The sequence below is a fragment of the Pseudophryne corroboree genome, chromosome 4 (genome assembly GCF_028390025.1).
Source record: "Pseudophryne corroboree isolate aPseCor3 chromosome 4, aPseCor3.hap2, whole genome shotgun sequence".
In the NCBI taxonomy this organism is placed as follows: domain Eukaryota; kingdom Metazoa; phylum Chordata; class Amphibia; order Anura; family Myobatrachidae; genus Pseudophryne; species Pseudophryne corroboree.
The window spans coordinates 606,834,696-606,852,837 of NC_086447.1; the positions used below are offsets into that span (position 1 = coordinate 606,834,696).

General features: G+C 45.9%; 1 protein-coding gene across 3 annotated transcripts in view; it reads right to left on the reverse strand.

The window, feature by feature from the left end:
* Positions 1-18,142, reverse strand: part of RNASET2 (ribonuclease T2) — a 206,181-nt gene that overhangs the window by 127,415 nt on the left and 60,624 nt on the right. For all 3 annotated transcript variants that reach the window (XM_063917598.1, XM_063917596.1, XM_063917597.1), the window contains 2 exons: positions 9,954-10,052; positions 5,568-5,628 (listed from right to left, as the gene is read on the reverse strand). In XM_063917598.1, coding sequence (XP_063773668.1) covers positions 5,568-5,628; positions 9,954-10,042 — 150 coding nt within the window. In that variant the 5' untranslated portion in view covers positions 10,043-10,052. The remainder of the gene's footprint in view (positions 1-5,567; positions 5,629-9,953; positions 10,053-18,142) is intronic.

Below are 18,142 nucleotides of genomic sequence, written 5' to 3' on the forward strand. Positions count from 1 at the left end.
GCGTTCGACGGCATGCCGGTTGAACACCGGATCCTGAAGGAAAAAAGGCATTCCGGATGAAGTCATCCATATCCTGATCCAAAGCCAGGAAGGATGTAACCGCAAAAACATTATCACCGCAATTGGCGAAAATATGTTGCGTAGTGCGAGGCCAGTAAGGCCCGACGGAGGAAATTCAACTGGGTCGATTCCTACATTTCCTGCAAACAGGAGTGTCTATGGGCCTGAAATTGGGGTCCATTAAGGTTCAGATTTCGGCCCTGTCAATTTTCTTCCAAAAAAGAACTAGCTTCAGTCCCTGAAGTTTAGACGTTTGTAAAAGGGGTACAGCATATACAGCCTCCTTTTGTGCCTCCAGTGGCAATTTGGGATCTCAATGTAGTTTGGGTTCCAAAAGTCACATTGGTTTGAACCACTTAAATCTGTGGAGTTAAAATATCTCACATGGAAAGTGGTCATGCTGTTGGCCCTGGCCTGGGCCAGGCGCGTGTCAGAATTGGCGGCTTTATCCTGTAAAAGCCCTTATCTGATTTTCCATTCGGACAGGGCGGAATTGAGGACTCGTCCTCAGTTTCTCCCTAAGGTGGTTCCAGCGTTTTCACCTGAACCAACCTATTGTGGTGCCTGCGGCTACTAGGGACTTGGAGGAATCCAAGTTGCTGGATGTTGTCAGGGCCCTGAAAATATTTCCAGGACGGCTGGAGTCAGGAAATCTGACTCGCTGTTTATCCTGTATGCACCCAACAAGCTGGGTGCTCCTGCTTCTACGCAGACTATTGCTCGTTGGATTTGTAGTACAATTCAGCTTGCACATTCTGTGGCAGGCCTGCCACAGCTAAAATCTGTAAAAGCCCGTTCCACAAGGAAAGTGGGCTCATCTTGGGCGATTGCCCGAGGGGTCTCGGCTTTACAACTTTGCCGAGCAGCTACTTGGTCAGGGGCAAACATGTTTGCTAAATTCTACAAATTTGATACCCTGGCTGAGGAGGACCTGGAGTTCTCTCATTCGGTGCTGCAGAGTCATCCGCACTCTCCCGCCCGTTTGGGAGCTTTGGTATAATCCCCATGGTCCTTACGGAGTCCCCAGCATCCACTTAGGACGTTAGAGAAAATAAGAATTTACTTACCGATAATTCTATTTCTCATAGTCCGTAGTGGATGCTGGGCGCCCATCCCAAGTGCGGATTGTCTGCAATACTTGTACATAGTTATTGTTACAAAAATCGGGTTATTATTGTTGGGAGCCATCTTTTCAGAGGCTCCTCTGTTATCATACTGTTAACTGGGTTCAGATCACAAGTTATACGGTGTGATTGGTGTGGCTGGTATGAGTCTTACCCGGGATTCAAAATCCTTCCTTATTGTGTACGCTCGTCCGGGCACAGTATCCTAACTGAGGCTTGGAGGAGGGTCATAGGGGGAGGAGCCAGTGCACACCAGTTAGTCCTAAAGCTTTCTTTAGATGTGCCCAGTCTCCTGCGGAGCCGCTATTCCCCATGGTCCTTACGGAGTCCCCAGCATCCACTACGGACTATGAGAAATAGAATTATCGGTAAGTAAATTCTTATTTTTCCCCTGTCTTTCCCTCTGGCAACAAAGGAAGATCCCCGTACCTTCTTGTTTTTATTGGAACGAAAGGACTGCATTTGATAATGAGGTGCCTTTTTTGTATGCTGCGGGGGGACATAAGGTAAGGAATTTGACTTACCAGCCGTAGCCGTAGAGACAAGATCCGAGAGGCCGTCTCCAAACAACTCCACCCCTTTGTAAGGCAAGGACTCTATATGCCGCTTTAAATCGGCATCTCCCGTCCACTGTCGGGTCCACAAGAGCCGCCTTGCAGAAATAGACATAGCATTTATTCTGGAGCTTAATAAACAAATGTCTCTCTGAGCATCCCTCATATACAAGGCAGCATCTCTGATATGCTCTATGGTCATATGAATGGCATCCCTATCTAAGGTGTCAATTTCCGTAGATAAGGAATCTGCCCATGCCACAACCGCACTACAAACCCAGGCCGACGCCATAGCCGGTCAAGCAATAGTACCGGAATGATTGTAAATGTGCTTTAAGGTAATTTCCTGCCTTCGATCAGCAGGTTCCTTGAGGGAAGCCGTATCCTGAGAAGGCAGTGCCACCTTTTTGGACAAACGTGTCAGCGCCTTGTCAACTTTTGGTGAAGATTCCCAGCGTATCCTATCAGTTTGTGGAAAAGGATACGCCATGAGAATCCTTTTGGGAACTTGTGGTCTCCTATCCGGAGATTCCCAAGCCTTTTCGCACAAGTCACTTAATTCAAATGAGGATGGAAAAGTGACTTCAGGCTTTTTCCCTTTATACATGTGTACCTTCGTGTCAGGGACAGGGGGTTCCTCAGTAATATGCAAAACCTCTTTAATGGTAATAATCATGTACCGTATACCCTTTGCCACCTTCGGCTGTAATTTTGCATCTTGATAGTCGACACCAGAGTCAGTATCTGTGTCATCGATCTGGGATATGGTGCGCTTCTGAGACCCCGAAGGACCTGGCGCCCCAGGGACAGGCATGTACTGGCTACCTGACTGATCCCTAGCTTCTGCCTTGTCTAACCTTTTATGCAATAGATTGACATTTGCATTCAAGACATTCAGCATATCCACCCATTCCGGTGTCGGCGTTGCCGACGGCGACCTGACATTCAAGCACTCCCCCTCCACATTAAGCGAGCCTTCCTCGTCAAACATGTCGACACACGCGTACCGACACACTTCCCACACACACAGGGAACCCCTTTCCTGAAGACAGTATCCCTGTCAAGGCCCTTTGGAGAGACAGAGAGAGAGTATGCCAGCACACACCCCAGCGCAATGACCCTGGAGACCAACACAAAATGTTTTTTTCCCAGCAGCGCTGTATAATATGTAAACCGCCAATTATGTGCCCCCCCCTCTCTTTTAAGCACCCTTTCACCGTGTGTAAGCAGGGGTCAGTCCGGGGAGCTTCCTCTCAGCAGTGCTGTGGAGAGAAAATGGCGCTAGTGAGTGCTGAGGGAGAAGCCCCGCCCCCTCGGCGGCGGGCTTCTGTCCCGCTAAAACTTAGTAAAATATGGCGGGGGCTCTTTTATATACATGTAGAGAGCCCACCTGTACATGTATATAGTCTTTTTGCCATGCAGAGGTTTATATTGCTGCCCAGGGCGCCCCCCCCTGCGCCCTGCACCCTTACAGTGACCGGAGTATGTGAGGTGTATGGGAGCAATTACCTCAGTGAAGCTGAAGGCTTTTGCTGCCCGACGACTTCTGTCTTCTGTACTTCTAGCTCTGTGAGGAGAACGGTGGCGCGGCTCCGGGGGTGGACGCCCATTTAGAACCTGCGTTCACCCCCTCTGGAGCTAATGGTGTCCAGTAGCCGAGGAAGCAGAGCCCATCTTTGACAAGAAGGTCTGCTCCTCTCTCCTCAGTCCCTCGATGCAGGGAGCCTGTTGCCAGCAGTGCTCTCTGTGAAAAAGTAGTAAAAGGTAGAGAAAAATCCAAACAAAAATGCTTCTAGGCAGAGAACTCTGGAGAGCTCTCTGCAGTGCACCCATCTTGCTCTGGGCACAGTGTAAAACTGAGGTCTGGAGGAAGGGCATAGAGGGAGGATCCAGTGCACACCCAGAGTCCAAAGCTTTCTTAAAGTGCCCTATCTCCTGCGGAGCCCGTCTATTCCCCATGGTCCTTACGGAGTCCCAGCATCCTCAAGGACGTTAGAGAAAATACACGGTTTTTACTCTCCTGTTTGAGTGTTGTTTTTGTTCTATTTTCTCTGTCATCCTATCTGTGGGACACTGGATAACCATGGACACGATCCGAAGATGCCTCCTAAGGCAGGGTATGCTCAGCTATAGCTGCGCGCAAAACATTCTGCCTAAAACTGGCTACACAAACATTACATTTGTAGAACTCAGTGAAAGTATGGATTGAATACCAAGTGGCCGCTTTGCATAACTAATCCACAGAGCCATAGTGTCGGGCCACCCAAAAGATGCTCACCTATGACTTCACTGGGAATACCCTTTGTGGCTAGGATATGGCGTTCAACCGCCATACCGTCAAACGCAGCCGCGGTAAATCTTCATACACGCCCAGATCTTGCTGTAACAGTTCCTCACGTAGAGGAAGAGGCCATGGATCTTCTATGAGTAAATGTTGAAGAACTGGATACCAAGCGCTCCTTGGATAGACTGGAACAATGAGGATCACCTGAACCTTTGTTCCTCTTACGTTTTATCACCTTCCGAAGAATGAAACAGAGGGGAGACATAGACCGACTGAAAACACCCAAGGTGTCCCGAGGACTTCCACTGCTATAGCCTGAGTGTCCCCTGACCCGGAACAATATCCCTGAGATCTCTCGTTGAAGCGAAAGGGTGATTTAGATTTTTCTTCTGTTCATTCACTTCACATTTTGTTAATTGATAAAAATAACCTATTAACACTTCTATTTTTGAAAGCATTCTAGCTTTGCAGCATTTTTTCCACACCTGCCTAAAAACATGTGCACAGTATTGTATATGAATACATTTTAAATAGAATATATACTGTTGATTGTACTGTCTCAACTAGACACAGCAGTGCGTCTTTCTTTATTCAATAGAATCATGCAAAGTGGCAGGAAGTTTCTGTGAAATGAGAGAACATTGGGTTTGGACGGCCAATGGAGCAGTCATCTGCATAAGTGTCTTTTCTTAACTCATTAACAGGTTTTTCTAAATGGAATCAAATATTCTGGACCAAATACTTACATCCAGCGGTGTCTGCAGCACTGACCACATAGTGCATGGGTAGCCGCTTAGCACATAAAAACATACATGTTTTGATGTATATAACATATGTGCTGGATGGTTCCCCCAGGGATCGGCAGCACTGCGTGTATTACAGGCGCTGTGCGCCACATGGGACTCGGCATAAGGCTTCACACACTCCTTCTAAGCCTGCCGGCAGACTCCCCATTGGCTAGTTTTACAGGAGTCTAGGGGATAGCTTAGGAGTGTGAAGCCCTATGACGGGTCCCAGGTGTCGCATGGTGCCTGATACACACAGCGCTGCTGATCCTCGGGGCAACCAGCCAACACATATTACATACATCAGAACATGTATGTTTATATGTGTTAAGCGGTTCACCCGTGCACTATGTGCTCGGCACTGCAGCATACGCTGTTTAAATCTAACACTTCCTTTCCTTATAAGAATGTGAAATTAACTTCGTTAGCGGATGACTAGAAAACTCTTTCATAGTGTGCTGCTTCTGGAAGGCCATCATACAGCGCAGTGTTATAATCATCATTAAAAATTAATTTTTCTGTCATAAGGACCAAATTTACTTAAGTCTGAGAGATCTATCAAGTGTTATCCTAACTGCCCAACCCACAATAACATAGGGATTGTGGAAAACCAGAGTCATATAGGAGAAACAGAAAAGAAAGCTTGGGAACAAATTACCACATATAAATTGTTAATGATGTTTACATATTGTCCTAGTTTAGTTATTTTGCTTTGAACATTTACAAAATACTAAAATAATTAGTACAAGGAGCAACTTACCTTACATACTGTAACTGGCCAATGATGAGTCAAAATGAGCTTCTTCCATTCTGAATGTTTTCTACAAAAATGGATCTTCTATAAGTTTCAATTTAGCATACAATGGTCTTATTTTCACTTTGCAAATAGCAAACAATATGAAAGGAGAAAATGTGTCAGGAAAACAAGACCGGGGAGGGGTCATACAAAATGAAAGAGTCACTGCTCTTGGTGTCACACGTGCAGAGCATATCATAATAAATGTAAAGAAAAAAAAAAAAATCAACACCGTAACATGTACTGACTGTGGTAGTCATTCCGAGTTGTTTGCTCGCTAGCTGCTTTTAGCAGCATTGCAAACGCTAGGCCGCCGCCCTCTGGGAGTGTATCTTAGCTTAGCAGAATAGCGAACGAAAGATTAGCAGAATTGCTACTAAAAATTTTCAAGCAGTTTCTGAGTAGCTCCAGACCTACTCCTAGACTGCGATCACCTCAGTCTGTTTAGTTCCTGGTATGATGTCACAAACACGCCCTGCGTTCGGCCAGCCACTCCCCCGTTTCTCCAGTCACTCCTGCGTTTTTTTTCCTGGCACGCCTGCGTTTTTTAGCACACTCCCGGAAAACGCTCAGTTACTTCCCGGAGACGCCCCTTTCCTGTCAATCACTCACCGATCAGCAGTGCGACTGAAAAGCGCTGCACGAACACCAGCAAATCTACTAAGTTTTGTGTTAAATAACTTAGCGCATGCGCACTGCGTACCATGCGCATTTTCCACCTATTCGCTGCATTGCGAAAAACGACAACGAGCGAACAACTCGGAATGACCACCTGTGACAGAGTCCTGAACTTACCCGGGTGATACAAAGTAGAGTGTAAAATATGTGAAAAGTGTTCAACAAAAATGTGTTCTCTCGCCACAACCCGGATTGCAAACTGTGGTAACGATCAGCGAAAGGGTTAAGTACCGAGCCAAGTACTAGTGTTATGTGAATAGAATGTGTTTTTCTTGTTGGTCTGCCGCAGCCTCAGAATGAGGCTGGCAACTTTAGCACCCAGTATTGTAGCCGCAGCGGCTGCGTGATATCACACGTAGCCGCAGCGACCTGAACAGCGACAAGAAGCTCCCTGATAGCGCGCAGGAGCTGCACTGCTAGGGAGCTACTCGTGAAGTACAAAAGCATCGCCGCTGTGCAATGCTTTTGTACTTACGCGGCGGGGCAGAGCCAGACATGCGGGGCGTTCCCCCGCATGTCTGAGTAACTAATCATAGCCGTGCAAAATACGATCACGTCCGAATTAGGCCCATAGTGTAGACGGACTGTCTCCTGTGAAAGGGCAGCTGAGTAATTCCCCAAACGCAGCACTGGATAAGGAGCGAGCAGGAATCCTCTTGATTGGTGAAGACTTAGACATGAATGTGGGTTATTAGTGTACAATCCATCTCCTTACATTCAATGAAACCTTCCCAGGGCTCTGAGATTTGGACTCTTTATACAAATTAATACATACTCATCTGGCATTAATTGGTTTGTGGGGGACATTTACTAAGCAGTGATAAGAGCGGAGTAGTGAGACAGTGGAGAAATTGCCCCATCAACCAATCAGCAGCTCTATATCATTTTATAGTATGCAAATTATAGATGTTACTTCAGTGCTCATTGGTTGCCATGGCCAACTTCTCCACTGGCTCACTTCTCCGCTCTTATCACTGCTTAGTAAATGTCCCCCTGTAATTGTTAAATCCCAGCATTAATGCGCATATAATTGCCAGAGTAAATAAATTGTGTACAATGTGTTTGACAAGCCACTTGTTTAAAGAACTGCAGTCGGGAGCGTTAGATCCAAGGCTGCAGTGCCTTTGCCAACTGTGGCCCAGTACTAAACGTTTTAAAAAAATGTTTATACTGTACAGAAATGTTTTAATAGGACATAACACAGATAAATATTATGTATAATAACCAGCTCTCTCCAAATACATGCAAAAAAAACATTACATTTAATCCAACATTTCAGTCAATGTGACTTTTTTCAAGGTCTTCTCTTTCCAATGCATAAAAAAAAAAACACAACAAATTCCTGGAAATGGAACACATAGCATAAAAAAAAAAATGGTACCGCAACATAACGCAAGGACTTTAACAGCACACTTACAGCTGTAATATCACAACATATACAGTGTATCCGGAAAGTATTCACAGGCACAGAGCTTCACTTTTTACACATTTTATGTTACAGCCTTATTCCAAAATGGAATAAATTAATTTTTCCCCTCAAAATTCTACACACAATACCCCATAATGACAACGTGAACATTTTTTTTAGATTTTTGCAAATTTATTAAAATAAAAAACTAAGAAATACACAATTATTCACAAGTATTCACAGCCTTTGCTCAATACTTTGATGATGCACCTTTGGCAGCAATTGCAGCCTCAAGTCTTTTTGAATATGATGCCACAAGCTTGGAACACCTACTTTTGGCCAGGTTCTTCCATTCCTCTTTGCAGCAACTCTCAAGCTCCATCAGGTTGGATGGGAAGCGTCGGTGCACAGCCATTTTCAGATCTCTCCAGAGAAGTTCAATCGGACTGAAGTCTGGGCTCTGGCTGGGCCACTCAAGGACATTCACAGAGTTGTCCTGTAACCACTCCTTTGATATCTTGGCTGTGTGTTGTTGTGGTTGTTGTCCTGGTGAAAGAGGAACCGTCGCCCCAGTCTGAGGTCAATAGCACTCTGGAGCAGGTTTTCATCCAGAATGTCTTGGTACATTGCTGAATTCATCTCTCCCTCTATCCTGAGTAGTCTCCCAGTTCCTGCCGCTGAAAAACATCCCCACAGCATGATGCTGCCACCACCATGCTTCTCTGTAGGGATGGTACTGGCCTGGTAATGAGCGGTGCCTGGCTTGCTCCAAACATGACGCCTGGCATTCACGCCAAAGAGCTCAATCTTTGTCTCATCAGAACAGAGAATCTTGTTTCTCATGGTCTGAGAGTCCTTCAGGTGCATTTTGGCAAACTCCAGGCGGGCCACCATGTGCTTTTTACTAAAGGAGTGGCTTTCGTCTGCCCACTTTACCATACAGGCATGATTAGTGGATTGCTGCAGAGATGGTTGTCCTTCTGGAAGGTCGTCATCTCTCCACAAAGGAATGCTGTAGCTCTGACAGAGTGACCATCGGGTTCTTGGTCATCTCCCTGACTAGGGCCCTGCTCCACCGATCGCTCAGTTTAGGCGGCCGGCCAGCTCTAGGTGGTTCCAAACTTCTTCCATTTACGGATGATGAAGGCCACTGTTCTCATTGGGACCTTCAAAGCAGCAGATATTTTTCTGTACCCTTCCACAGATTTGTGCCTCGAGACAATCCTGTCTTGGAGGCCTACAGAAAATTCCTTTGACTTCTTGCTTGGTTTGTGGTCAGACATGCACTGTCAAGTGTGGGACCTTATATAGACAGGTGTGTGCCTTTCCAAATCATGTACAATCAAATGAATTTACCACAGGTGGACTCCAGTTAAGCTGTAGGAACATCTCAAGGATGATCAGTGGAAACAGGATGCACCAGAGCTTAATTCTGAACTTTATGGCAAAGGCTGTGAATACTTATGTAAATGCAAGTTCTTTGATTTTTTATTTTTCATAAATTTGCAAAAATCTCAAAAAAACATTTTTTTACGCTGTCATTATGGGGTATTGTGTGTAGAATTTTGAGGACAAAAATGAATTTATTCCACTTTGGAATAAGACTGTAACATAACAAAATGTGGAAAAAGTGAAGCGCTGTGAATACTTTCCGGATGCACTGTGCCATCTATTAGCTTGTTTAAAAAGTAAAGTTTATATTTCTTACTACAGGTTTAAGTGCACTGTAAGAAGTCTTCCGTACGATTATTTTTGTTTTGTATACATTTCAGGTATACTGATACACAAGTTCTAAGGGGGGCAGCTGTATCTCTTCATACCATGGAGGACCTCACTCAACATATGATAGCTTCCATGTTGCAGAGAGAAATATAGAATTTGACGGCAGATAAGATCCACTTGGCATATCTAGTCATGTACACATACACAAGTACACACTAGGGTTAATTTTTGGCTGAGAGCCAATTAACCTACCAGTATATTTTTGGAGTGCGAGAGAAAACCAACTCAAGTAAAGGGATAATATACAAACTTCACACAGTTAGGGCCATGGTGGGAATCAAACCCATGACCTCAGTGCTGTGAGGCAGTAATGCTAACCATAACATCATCTGTCCTATATATGATACTATATAAATTAGTGAAAATTGGAAAATATCCAAACACAGGTAACCTGCACACAATTGCTATGGGCATATTTTATGATTTAACTTGTAATAAATAAAACTTAAACTAAAATGTTAGGAATTTTTTTATTTTCTTACCTCATGTTCAATGAATCATCCATGTAACTGATGTGCATAACCAATAGGATGGACATGAGACTCACAGTGTATCGGAAATGAAATTCCATATCTCAAAGCCTAAGTTAAGAAATCAGAATATTAATACAAAACCATATAAACCAACTTGATAATAATGTGATTTCATTATTATTTTTAAATAATAAACATACTGTATGATGGAAAGATATATGTATAAACAGCAAGTTCAGCTGTACACTCTGCCTGCTGCTGGTGGCTTATTCAACAGGGGTGTTAACTTTTCTTATCCCTTAGGTGTTGCTTAGGCTTCAAGGCTGGGGTAAGGTAAGGGGGGTTAGTAAGCATTGTCCTTTAGGAGAGTGTACACCTTGTATGTTGGCTGATTGAGGGGTTAACTGTCCTCTGGATTACAAAATCTACTTGGTTGATGGCTCCTCTGGTAAGCATGATTTAGAAAAGGCGGGTGTTGTTTCCTCTGCTGATGCAGAAGTGTAGCATTATAGGCAAGTGTTGGAGAAGGGTCTGGTCCCATTGACTGCTGCTTGGGGTCTTCCATCACTACACTTGTTAAGTGAATTAGTTACTTCACTATTTAAAGTTCGTTTGAGTCTAGATTTTATATTTTTACCTGTCCTTCCCTGTTATGCTTACACTATGTTTAAACATTCTTTGAACTTTCTTCACTAGCGCTGTTAAACTCGCATAAACTGCCTGTTACGTCTGCCAGTGCACTACAAGTACCACAATAGCCTGCATGCATTGAACTTTCTTCTCTAGAGCTGTGTAACTTGCATAGACTGCCTGTTGTCACAATTGCTAGTGCACTGCAAGTACCACAATAACCTGTTAAAAGTCTGACGGAGCCTTTGGGCAAGGAAAGGACATTTATGATGAAACAGGCTCAAGAGGGCCTTATAGCCTAAAATGCTTTCGTATAAATTTGGCGGGTGTAAGTTCCTGCTTCCAAGCCCTCCTTTCTTATACTCCTTTCAGATCAAAAAGCCAGGTCGCAGCCAGGATTTTGTACACGCATCCAACACGAATGTGACCTCGCAGAGATCCCTTTCAGAAAGGAGGCTGGACCCGGAATCTTACCAGGTCGGTGACTTCAGATGAGATCATCTCCAAGTGCCGGCTTTTCCTGGACCCAGGATGATCCATTTCCACTGACAAAAATCCCATGCAATAACCCGTGATTTTCTTGTCAGAGTCTACTTCTGCGAATGGGGTGTTATACACTTTCTTTATTGCGGGAAATACTAGTTAAAAAGCCTGGTAGAAAAGGAGGAGTTGCAGGTATTGATGAGGTCCGTTTTACATGGTTGTGTTTTGAGTTAAGAAACGATTTTAATTGTTAGAATCCTGCTCAGAAACAGTAATTGCACCAAAGAAATATTGAGTCCTTTAGGGGCAAGAGTGCCCATTTCATATATATATTTAGTTTCTTCCATTGTTTATATGTCTGTGTTTTGTCTCAATCTGTTGAATTATATGTATGTTTGTAAAGTGTACCGGTACTAGGACCACATAAGAACACCCCCATATACATTCATACAGGAGCCCAGTGTGATCAGAACAGGCACATACTACAACATTGCAGTGGTTAATGTTACATTTGTTTAGATTTTTACTTCTTTGTATACCACAGCAATATAGTAGCTTTTGATATCTGTGAAATAAACCTTTCTTGTGTTTACACAATTGAGCACATTGTATTTTCCTGTTGGATAGTGCGCAGGGAGCAACCACCTATTTCATCTCCTGAATGAATGTAGGAGATCCCTCCATTGCTGCCCTCAGCCACATCTCCCATAGGTTTCTATGGGGGATGCGAAGCTGGCAAATAACTTGAAGCTGTAGAGTAGTAAACCATAAGCACGCTACGGTAGAAATATATGAATATGTTTATATATCGTAAACAAAGATGTTGATGCTTGGAAAATACCTTACCCTTAATGTTCAATGTGATCTCCGTGATGAAGTCTGAGATGGGTACCGTAATGTAAGATCACACTGACCACAAACTGAGAAGAATTAGTGACAGCTCTGATCTCTCTCTCTGCAGTAACATCTGCCTACTTTGTATCCATCAGTGTCAACAAAGATCAAAAGGGTCAAGCTCTTTGCTCCCCTTGGATACAGCTGCATTACCACTGTTACAGCTGGGGACCATACTAGATGATGTGCCGTGTACACAGCGACATCGGCAGTGAAGGGACCCAACATTAGAAAGTGCATACACACTTGCCGATGCCGGCAGCAACAGAGACGGCCATGCTGTATTCAGCACCATGGCCCTCGCTAGCGATGTCTTCTGTCGGTCCTGCATGTAGGGCCGGCGGAGAATGTTGTTAACGATGCGCGGGAGCCCGTATGTTGTTGTGAAAAAATAAACAAAAGGTCTGATATGGCTGATTATCAGGGTTTTTTTTCACCTGCCTCAGGCACACGAAAGTAAATCCCTTATGACTGAGAGACAATTTAATAACTCCAGGGGCTCAATTAGCTGAATATCCTCCTATATCTGTTGTCTTCCTTATTTATTATTGTATTCTGTTAACTTATTAGTGTTTAATTATCTCAGAAAAGTTATTATTGATCCTACAACAGAGCCTGTTTTCCCTTTTACTCTTACAATGTTTGTAGTACTGACAAACTGCACCATTTTGAATGCATAATGAAAAAGAGAAGAGTAATAAAAAAATAAGATTTTAAACCTACCGGTAAATCTTTTTCTCATAGTCCGTAGAGGATGCTGGGGACTCCGTAAGGACCATGGGGTATAGCTGGGCTCCGCAGGAGACATGGGCACTATAAAGAACTTTAGATGGGTGTGCACTGGCTCCTCCATCTATGCCCCTCCTCCAGACCTCGGTTAGAGAACTGTGCCCAGAGGAGACGGACAGTACGAGGAAAGGATTTTTGTTAATCTAAGGGCAAGATTCATACCACCCCACACCATCCACACCGTATAACCTGGAATATACGCAACCAGTCAACAGTATGAACAAAAACAACATCAGCCAAAGACTGATCTCAACTGTAACATAACCCTTATGTAAGCAATAACTATATACAAGCCTTGCAGAAATACGTCCGCACTGGGACGGGCGCCCAGCATCCTCTACGGACTAGGAGAAAAAGATTTACAGGGAGGTTTAAAATCTTATTTTCTCTTACGTCCTAGAGGATGCTGGGGACTCCATAAGGAACATGGGGATTATACCAAAGCTCCAGACCGGGCGGGAGAGTGCGGATGACTCTGAAGCACCGATTGAGCAAACATGAGGTCCTCATCAGCCAGGGTATTAAACTTGTAGAATTTTGCAAAAGTGTTTGAACCTGACCAAGTCGCCGCTCGGCAATGCTGTAATGCCGAGACGCCTCGAGCAGCCGTCCAAGAAGAGCCCACCTTCCTAGTGGAATGGGCCTTTACCGAATTTGGTAACGGCAATCCAGCCGTATAATGAGCCTGCTGAATCGTGTTACAGATCCAGCGAGCAATAGTCTGTTTAGAAGCAGGAGCGCCAACCTTGTCGGCTGCATACAGGATAAACAGTGCCTCTGTTTTCCTAACCCGAGCCGTCCTGGCTACATAAATTTTTAAGGCCCTGACTACATCAAGGGACTTGGAATCCTCCATGTCACCCGTAGCCACAGGTACCACAATAGGTTGGTTCATATGAAACGATGAAACCACTTTAGGTGGTCCTTAATTCCGCTCTATCCACATGGAAAATCAGATAGGGGCTTATGTGAGACAAAGCCGCCAATTTGGACACCCGCCTTGCAGATGCCAAGGCCAACAACATGACCACCTTCCAAGTGAGAAATTTTAATTCAACCGTTTGAAGAGGTTCAAACCAGTGAGATTTTAGGAACTGTAACACCACGTTAAGGTCCCATGGTGCCACTGGAGGCACAAAAGGAGGCTGTATGTGCAGCACTCCCTTTACAAAAGTCTGGACTTCTGGGAGAGAAGCCAATTCCTTCTGAAAGAAAATTGATAAGGCCGAAATCTGTACCTTAATGGAGCCTAATTTCAGGCCCATATCCACTCCTGTCTGTAGAAAGTGGAGAAAACGGCCCAGATGGAATTCCTCCGTAGGAGCATTCTTGGCTTCACACCAAGATACATACTTTCTCCAGATACGGTGATAATGTTCCGCCGTCACCTCCTTCCTAGCCTTTATCAGAGTAGGGATGACTTCTTCCGGAATGCCTTTCCCAGCTAGTATTCGGTGTTCAACCGCCATGCAGTCAAACGTAACCGCGGTAAGTCTTGGAACACGCAGGGCCCCTGTTGCAACAGGTCCTCTCTGAGAGGAAGAGGCCACGGATCTTGTGTGAGCATTTCCTGAAGATCTGAATACCGGGCCCTTCGAGGCCAATCTGGAACAATGAGTATTGTCCGCACGCTTTTTCGTCTTATGATTCTCAATATCTTTGAGATGAGTGGAAGAGGGAACACATAGACCTACTGAAACACCCACGGTGTCACCAGGGCGTCTACTGCTACTGCCTGAGGGTCCCTTGACCTGGCACAATATCTCCGAAGCTTCTTGTTGAGGCGTGACGCCATCATGTCTATTTGAGAAAGTCCCCACCAACTTGTTATCTCTGCAAAAACTTCTTGATGAAGTCCCCACTCTCCTGGATGGAGATCGTGTCTGCTGAGGAAGTCTGCTGCCAACGCGCTTATGTGATTTTCCGTCCAGCGGAGAATCCTGGTGGCTTCCGCCATTGCCGCTCTGCTCCTTGTCCCGCCTTGGCGATTTACATGAGCCACGGCTGTGAGGTTGTCTGATTGAATCAGAACCAGTAGGTCGCGAAGAAGATTCTCCACTTGACGTAGGCCGTTGTATATGGCCCTCAATTCCAGTACGTTGATGTGTAGACAAGCCTCCTGGCTTGATCATAGTCCCTGAAAGTTTTTTCCTTGTGTGACTGCTCCCCATCCTCGGAGGCTCGCGTCTGTGGTCACCAGAACCCAGTCCTGAATGCCGAACCTGCGACCCTCTAGAACAGCGGTGGCCAACCTGTGGCTCTTGAGCCACATGTGGCTCTTTCTTTATTCAAATGTGGCTCCCAGCACTCTAAATCATGTGACCACAACAGATACAGAAACCGCTGCACTCCAGCCAGACACGCAGCAGCACTACAGGGACTGAAAACTGAAGGAGTCAGATACTAGAGGTGAGACACCCACAAGCAAACAGAGGACACATTAGGGACTGCTGCTATGGCACATGTTGATATGGGGGGGCTGTAGTGATACATGAGGGTGGGCTAGATGGGGGGGCTGTAGTGATACATGAGGGTGGGCTAGAGTGACACATGGCAGAGCTGGCTGGAGAGACACAGAAGGGTCCTGGCAGAAGTGACGTGGGAGGGTGCTGGAAGTAGTGACACATGGGAGATATGGCTGGAGTGACATAGGAGGGTGGTAGCAGGAGTGACACATGGAGTAGCTGGCTGGAGTGATATAGGAGGGTGGTAGCAGGAGTGACACATGGGGGAGCTGGCTGGAGTGACAGGAGGGTGCTGGAAGTAGTGACACATGGGAGAGCTGGCTGGAGTGACATAGGAGGGGGGTAGTAGGAGTGACACATGGGGGAGCTGGCTGGAGTGACACAGCAGGGTCTTGGCAGTAGTGACACATGAGAGACCTGGCTGGAGTGACACAGGAGAGGGTCCTGGCAGGAGTGACACGGGAGGGTGCTGGAAGTAGTGACACATGGGGGAGCTGGCTGGAGTGACATAGGAGGGTCCTGGCAGGAGTAACACGGGAGGGTGCTGGCTGGAGTGACAGGAGGGTGCTGGCTGGAATGACACATGGGGGAGCTGAAGTTTATTATGTGAATCTGGCTTTTTCAATGGATCTGGCTTTAAAAAAATGTATTTTATGTCGTTCTGGCTTTTTCAATATATTTTATACCAGGGATGTGGCCTAGCAGGCACAAGGCCACATTCCATTTTTGCATGCGCGCCATCGGCTCGATGTCGGCTCTTTGACGTACCTAACAAAGTTTGTTGGCTCTTTGTCACTGACTGGTTGGCCACCCCTGCTCTAGAAGGTGAGCACTCTGCAGCCACCACAGGAGAGACACCCTGGCCCTGGGGGACAGGCTTATTTTCTGATGAATGTGAAGATGGGACCCGGACCACTTGTCCAGAAGGTCCGACTGAAACATCCTTGCATGAAACCTGCCGAAGGGGATGGCCTCGTAGGTCGCCACCATTTTCCCCAGTACTCGAGTGCATTGATGGACTGACACTCTTTTCGGTTTTAACAGGTCTCTGACCATGTTCTGGAGTTCCTGGGCTTTTTCCATTGGGAGAAAAGATAGCCGAGTTGTTGGAACCAACCTTTGACTTTGGTAGATTCAGAATCCAGCCATGTTGCTGCAGCACTCCCAGGGAGAGCGCCACGCTTTTCAGCAACTGATCTCTCGATCTCGCTTTATCAGGAGATCGTCCAAGTACGGGATAATTGTGACTCCCTGCCGGCGCAGGAGCACCATCATTTCCGCCATTACCTTGGTGAAAATCCTCGGGGCCGTACAAAGCCCAAACAGCAACGTCTGAAACTGGTAATGACAGTCCTGTACAGCGAATCTCAGGTACGCCTGATGAGGGGGATATATGGGGACTTGAAGGTATGCGTCCTTTATGCGTCCTTTATGTCCAGTGACACCATAAAATCCCCCCCTTCCAGGCTGGAGATAACTGCCCGGAGCGATTCCATCTTGAATTTGAACTTTTTCAAGTACAGGTTTAGGGATTTTAAATTTAGAATGGGTCTGACCGAGCCATCCGGTTTCGGGACCACAAATAGGGTTGAATAGTACCCCTTCCCCTGTTGAACTAGGGGAACCTCGACAACCACTTGTTGTTGACACAGTTTTTGAATTGCAGCTAAAACTATCTCCCTTTCTGGGGAAGAAGCTGGTAAAGCCGATCTGAAAAACCGGCGAGGAGGCACGTCTTCGAATTCCAGCTTGTAACCCTGGGATACAATTTCCATTGCCCAAGGATCCACGTCTGACGGAACCCAGACGTGGCTGAAGGGTCGAAGACGTGCCCCCACCGGCGCAGACTCCCTCAGTGGAGCCCCAGCGTCATGCGGTGGATTTAGTAGAAGCCGGGGAGGACTTCTGCTCCTGGGAACTAGCCATAGCAGGCAGTCTTTTCCATCTACCCTTACCTCTGGCGAGAAAGGAAGAGCCCCGACCTCTTCTGGACTTATGCGACCGAAAGGACTGCATCTGATATTGCGGTGTTTTCTTTTGCTGTGGGGAAATATGTAGAAAAGTAGATTTACCAGCGGTAGCTGTGGAAACCAGGTCCACGAGACCTTCCCCAAATAAATCCTCACCTTTGTAAGGTAAAACTTCCATTTGCTTCTTTGAGTCGGCAGCACCCGTCCATTGGCGGGTCCACAGGGCTCGCCTAGCAGAAATCGTCATGGCGTTGGCTCTCGAACCTAACAGACCAACGTCTCTCTGAACGTCTCTCATATATAAGACTGCGTCTTTAATGTGACCTAAGGTCAATAAAATGGTATCCTTATCTAGGGTATCAATGTCAGCTGACAAAGTATCCGTCCAAGCCACCACAGCGCTACAAACCCAAGCCGATGCTATTGCCGGTCTGAGCAAGGCACCCGTATGTGTATAAATTGATTTTAAGGTAGTTTCGTGTCTGCGATCAGCAGGATCCTTGAGGGCTGCCGTGTCTGGAGACGGTAGCGCCACCTTTTTGGACAAGCGCGTTAACGCCTTGTCCACCTTGGGTGAGGATTCCCACCATAACCTGTCCTGCGCAGGGAAAGGATACGCCATAAGAATTCTTTTGGGAATCTGCAGTTTCTTGTCTGGAGTTTCCCAAGCCTTTCCAAATAACACTTTCAGCTCATGAGATAGGGGAAAGTTACCTCAGGTTTCTTTTCCTTAAACATGTGTACCCTCTTGTCAGAGACAGAGGGGTCATCTGTGATATGTAAAACATCCTTTATTGTAATAATCATATAATGAATACTTTTGGCTACCCTTGGGTGTAACCTCGCATCATCGTAGTCGACACTGGAGTCAGAATCCGTGTCGGTATCAGTGTCTGCTACTTGGGACAGGGGACTTTTCTGAGACCCTGAAGGGCCCTGTGACACAGTCAAAGCCATGGATTGACTC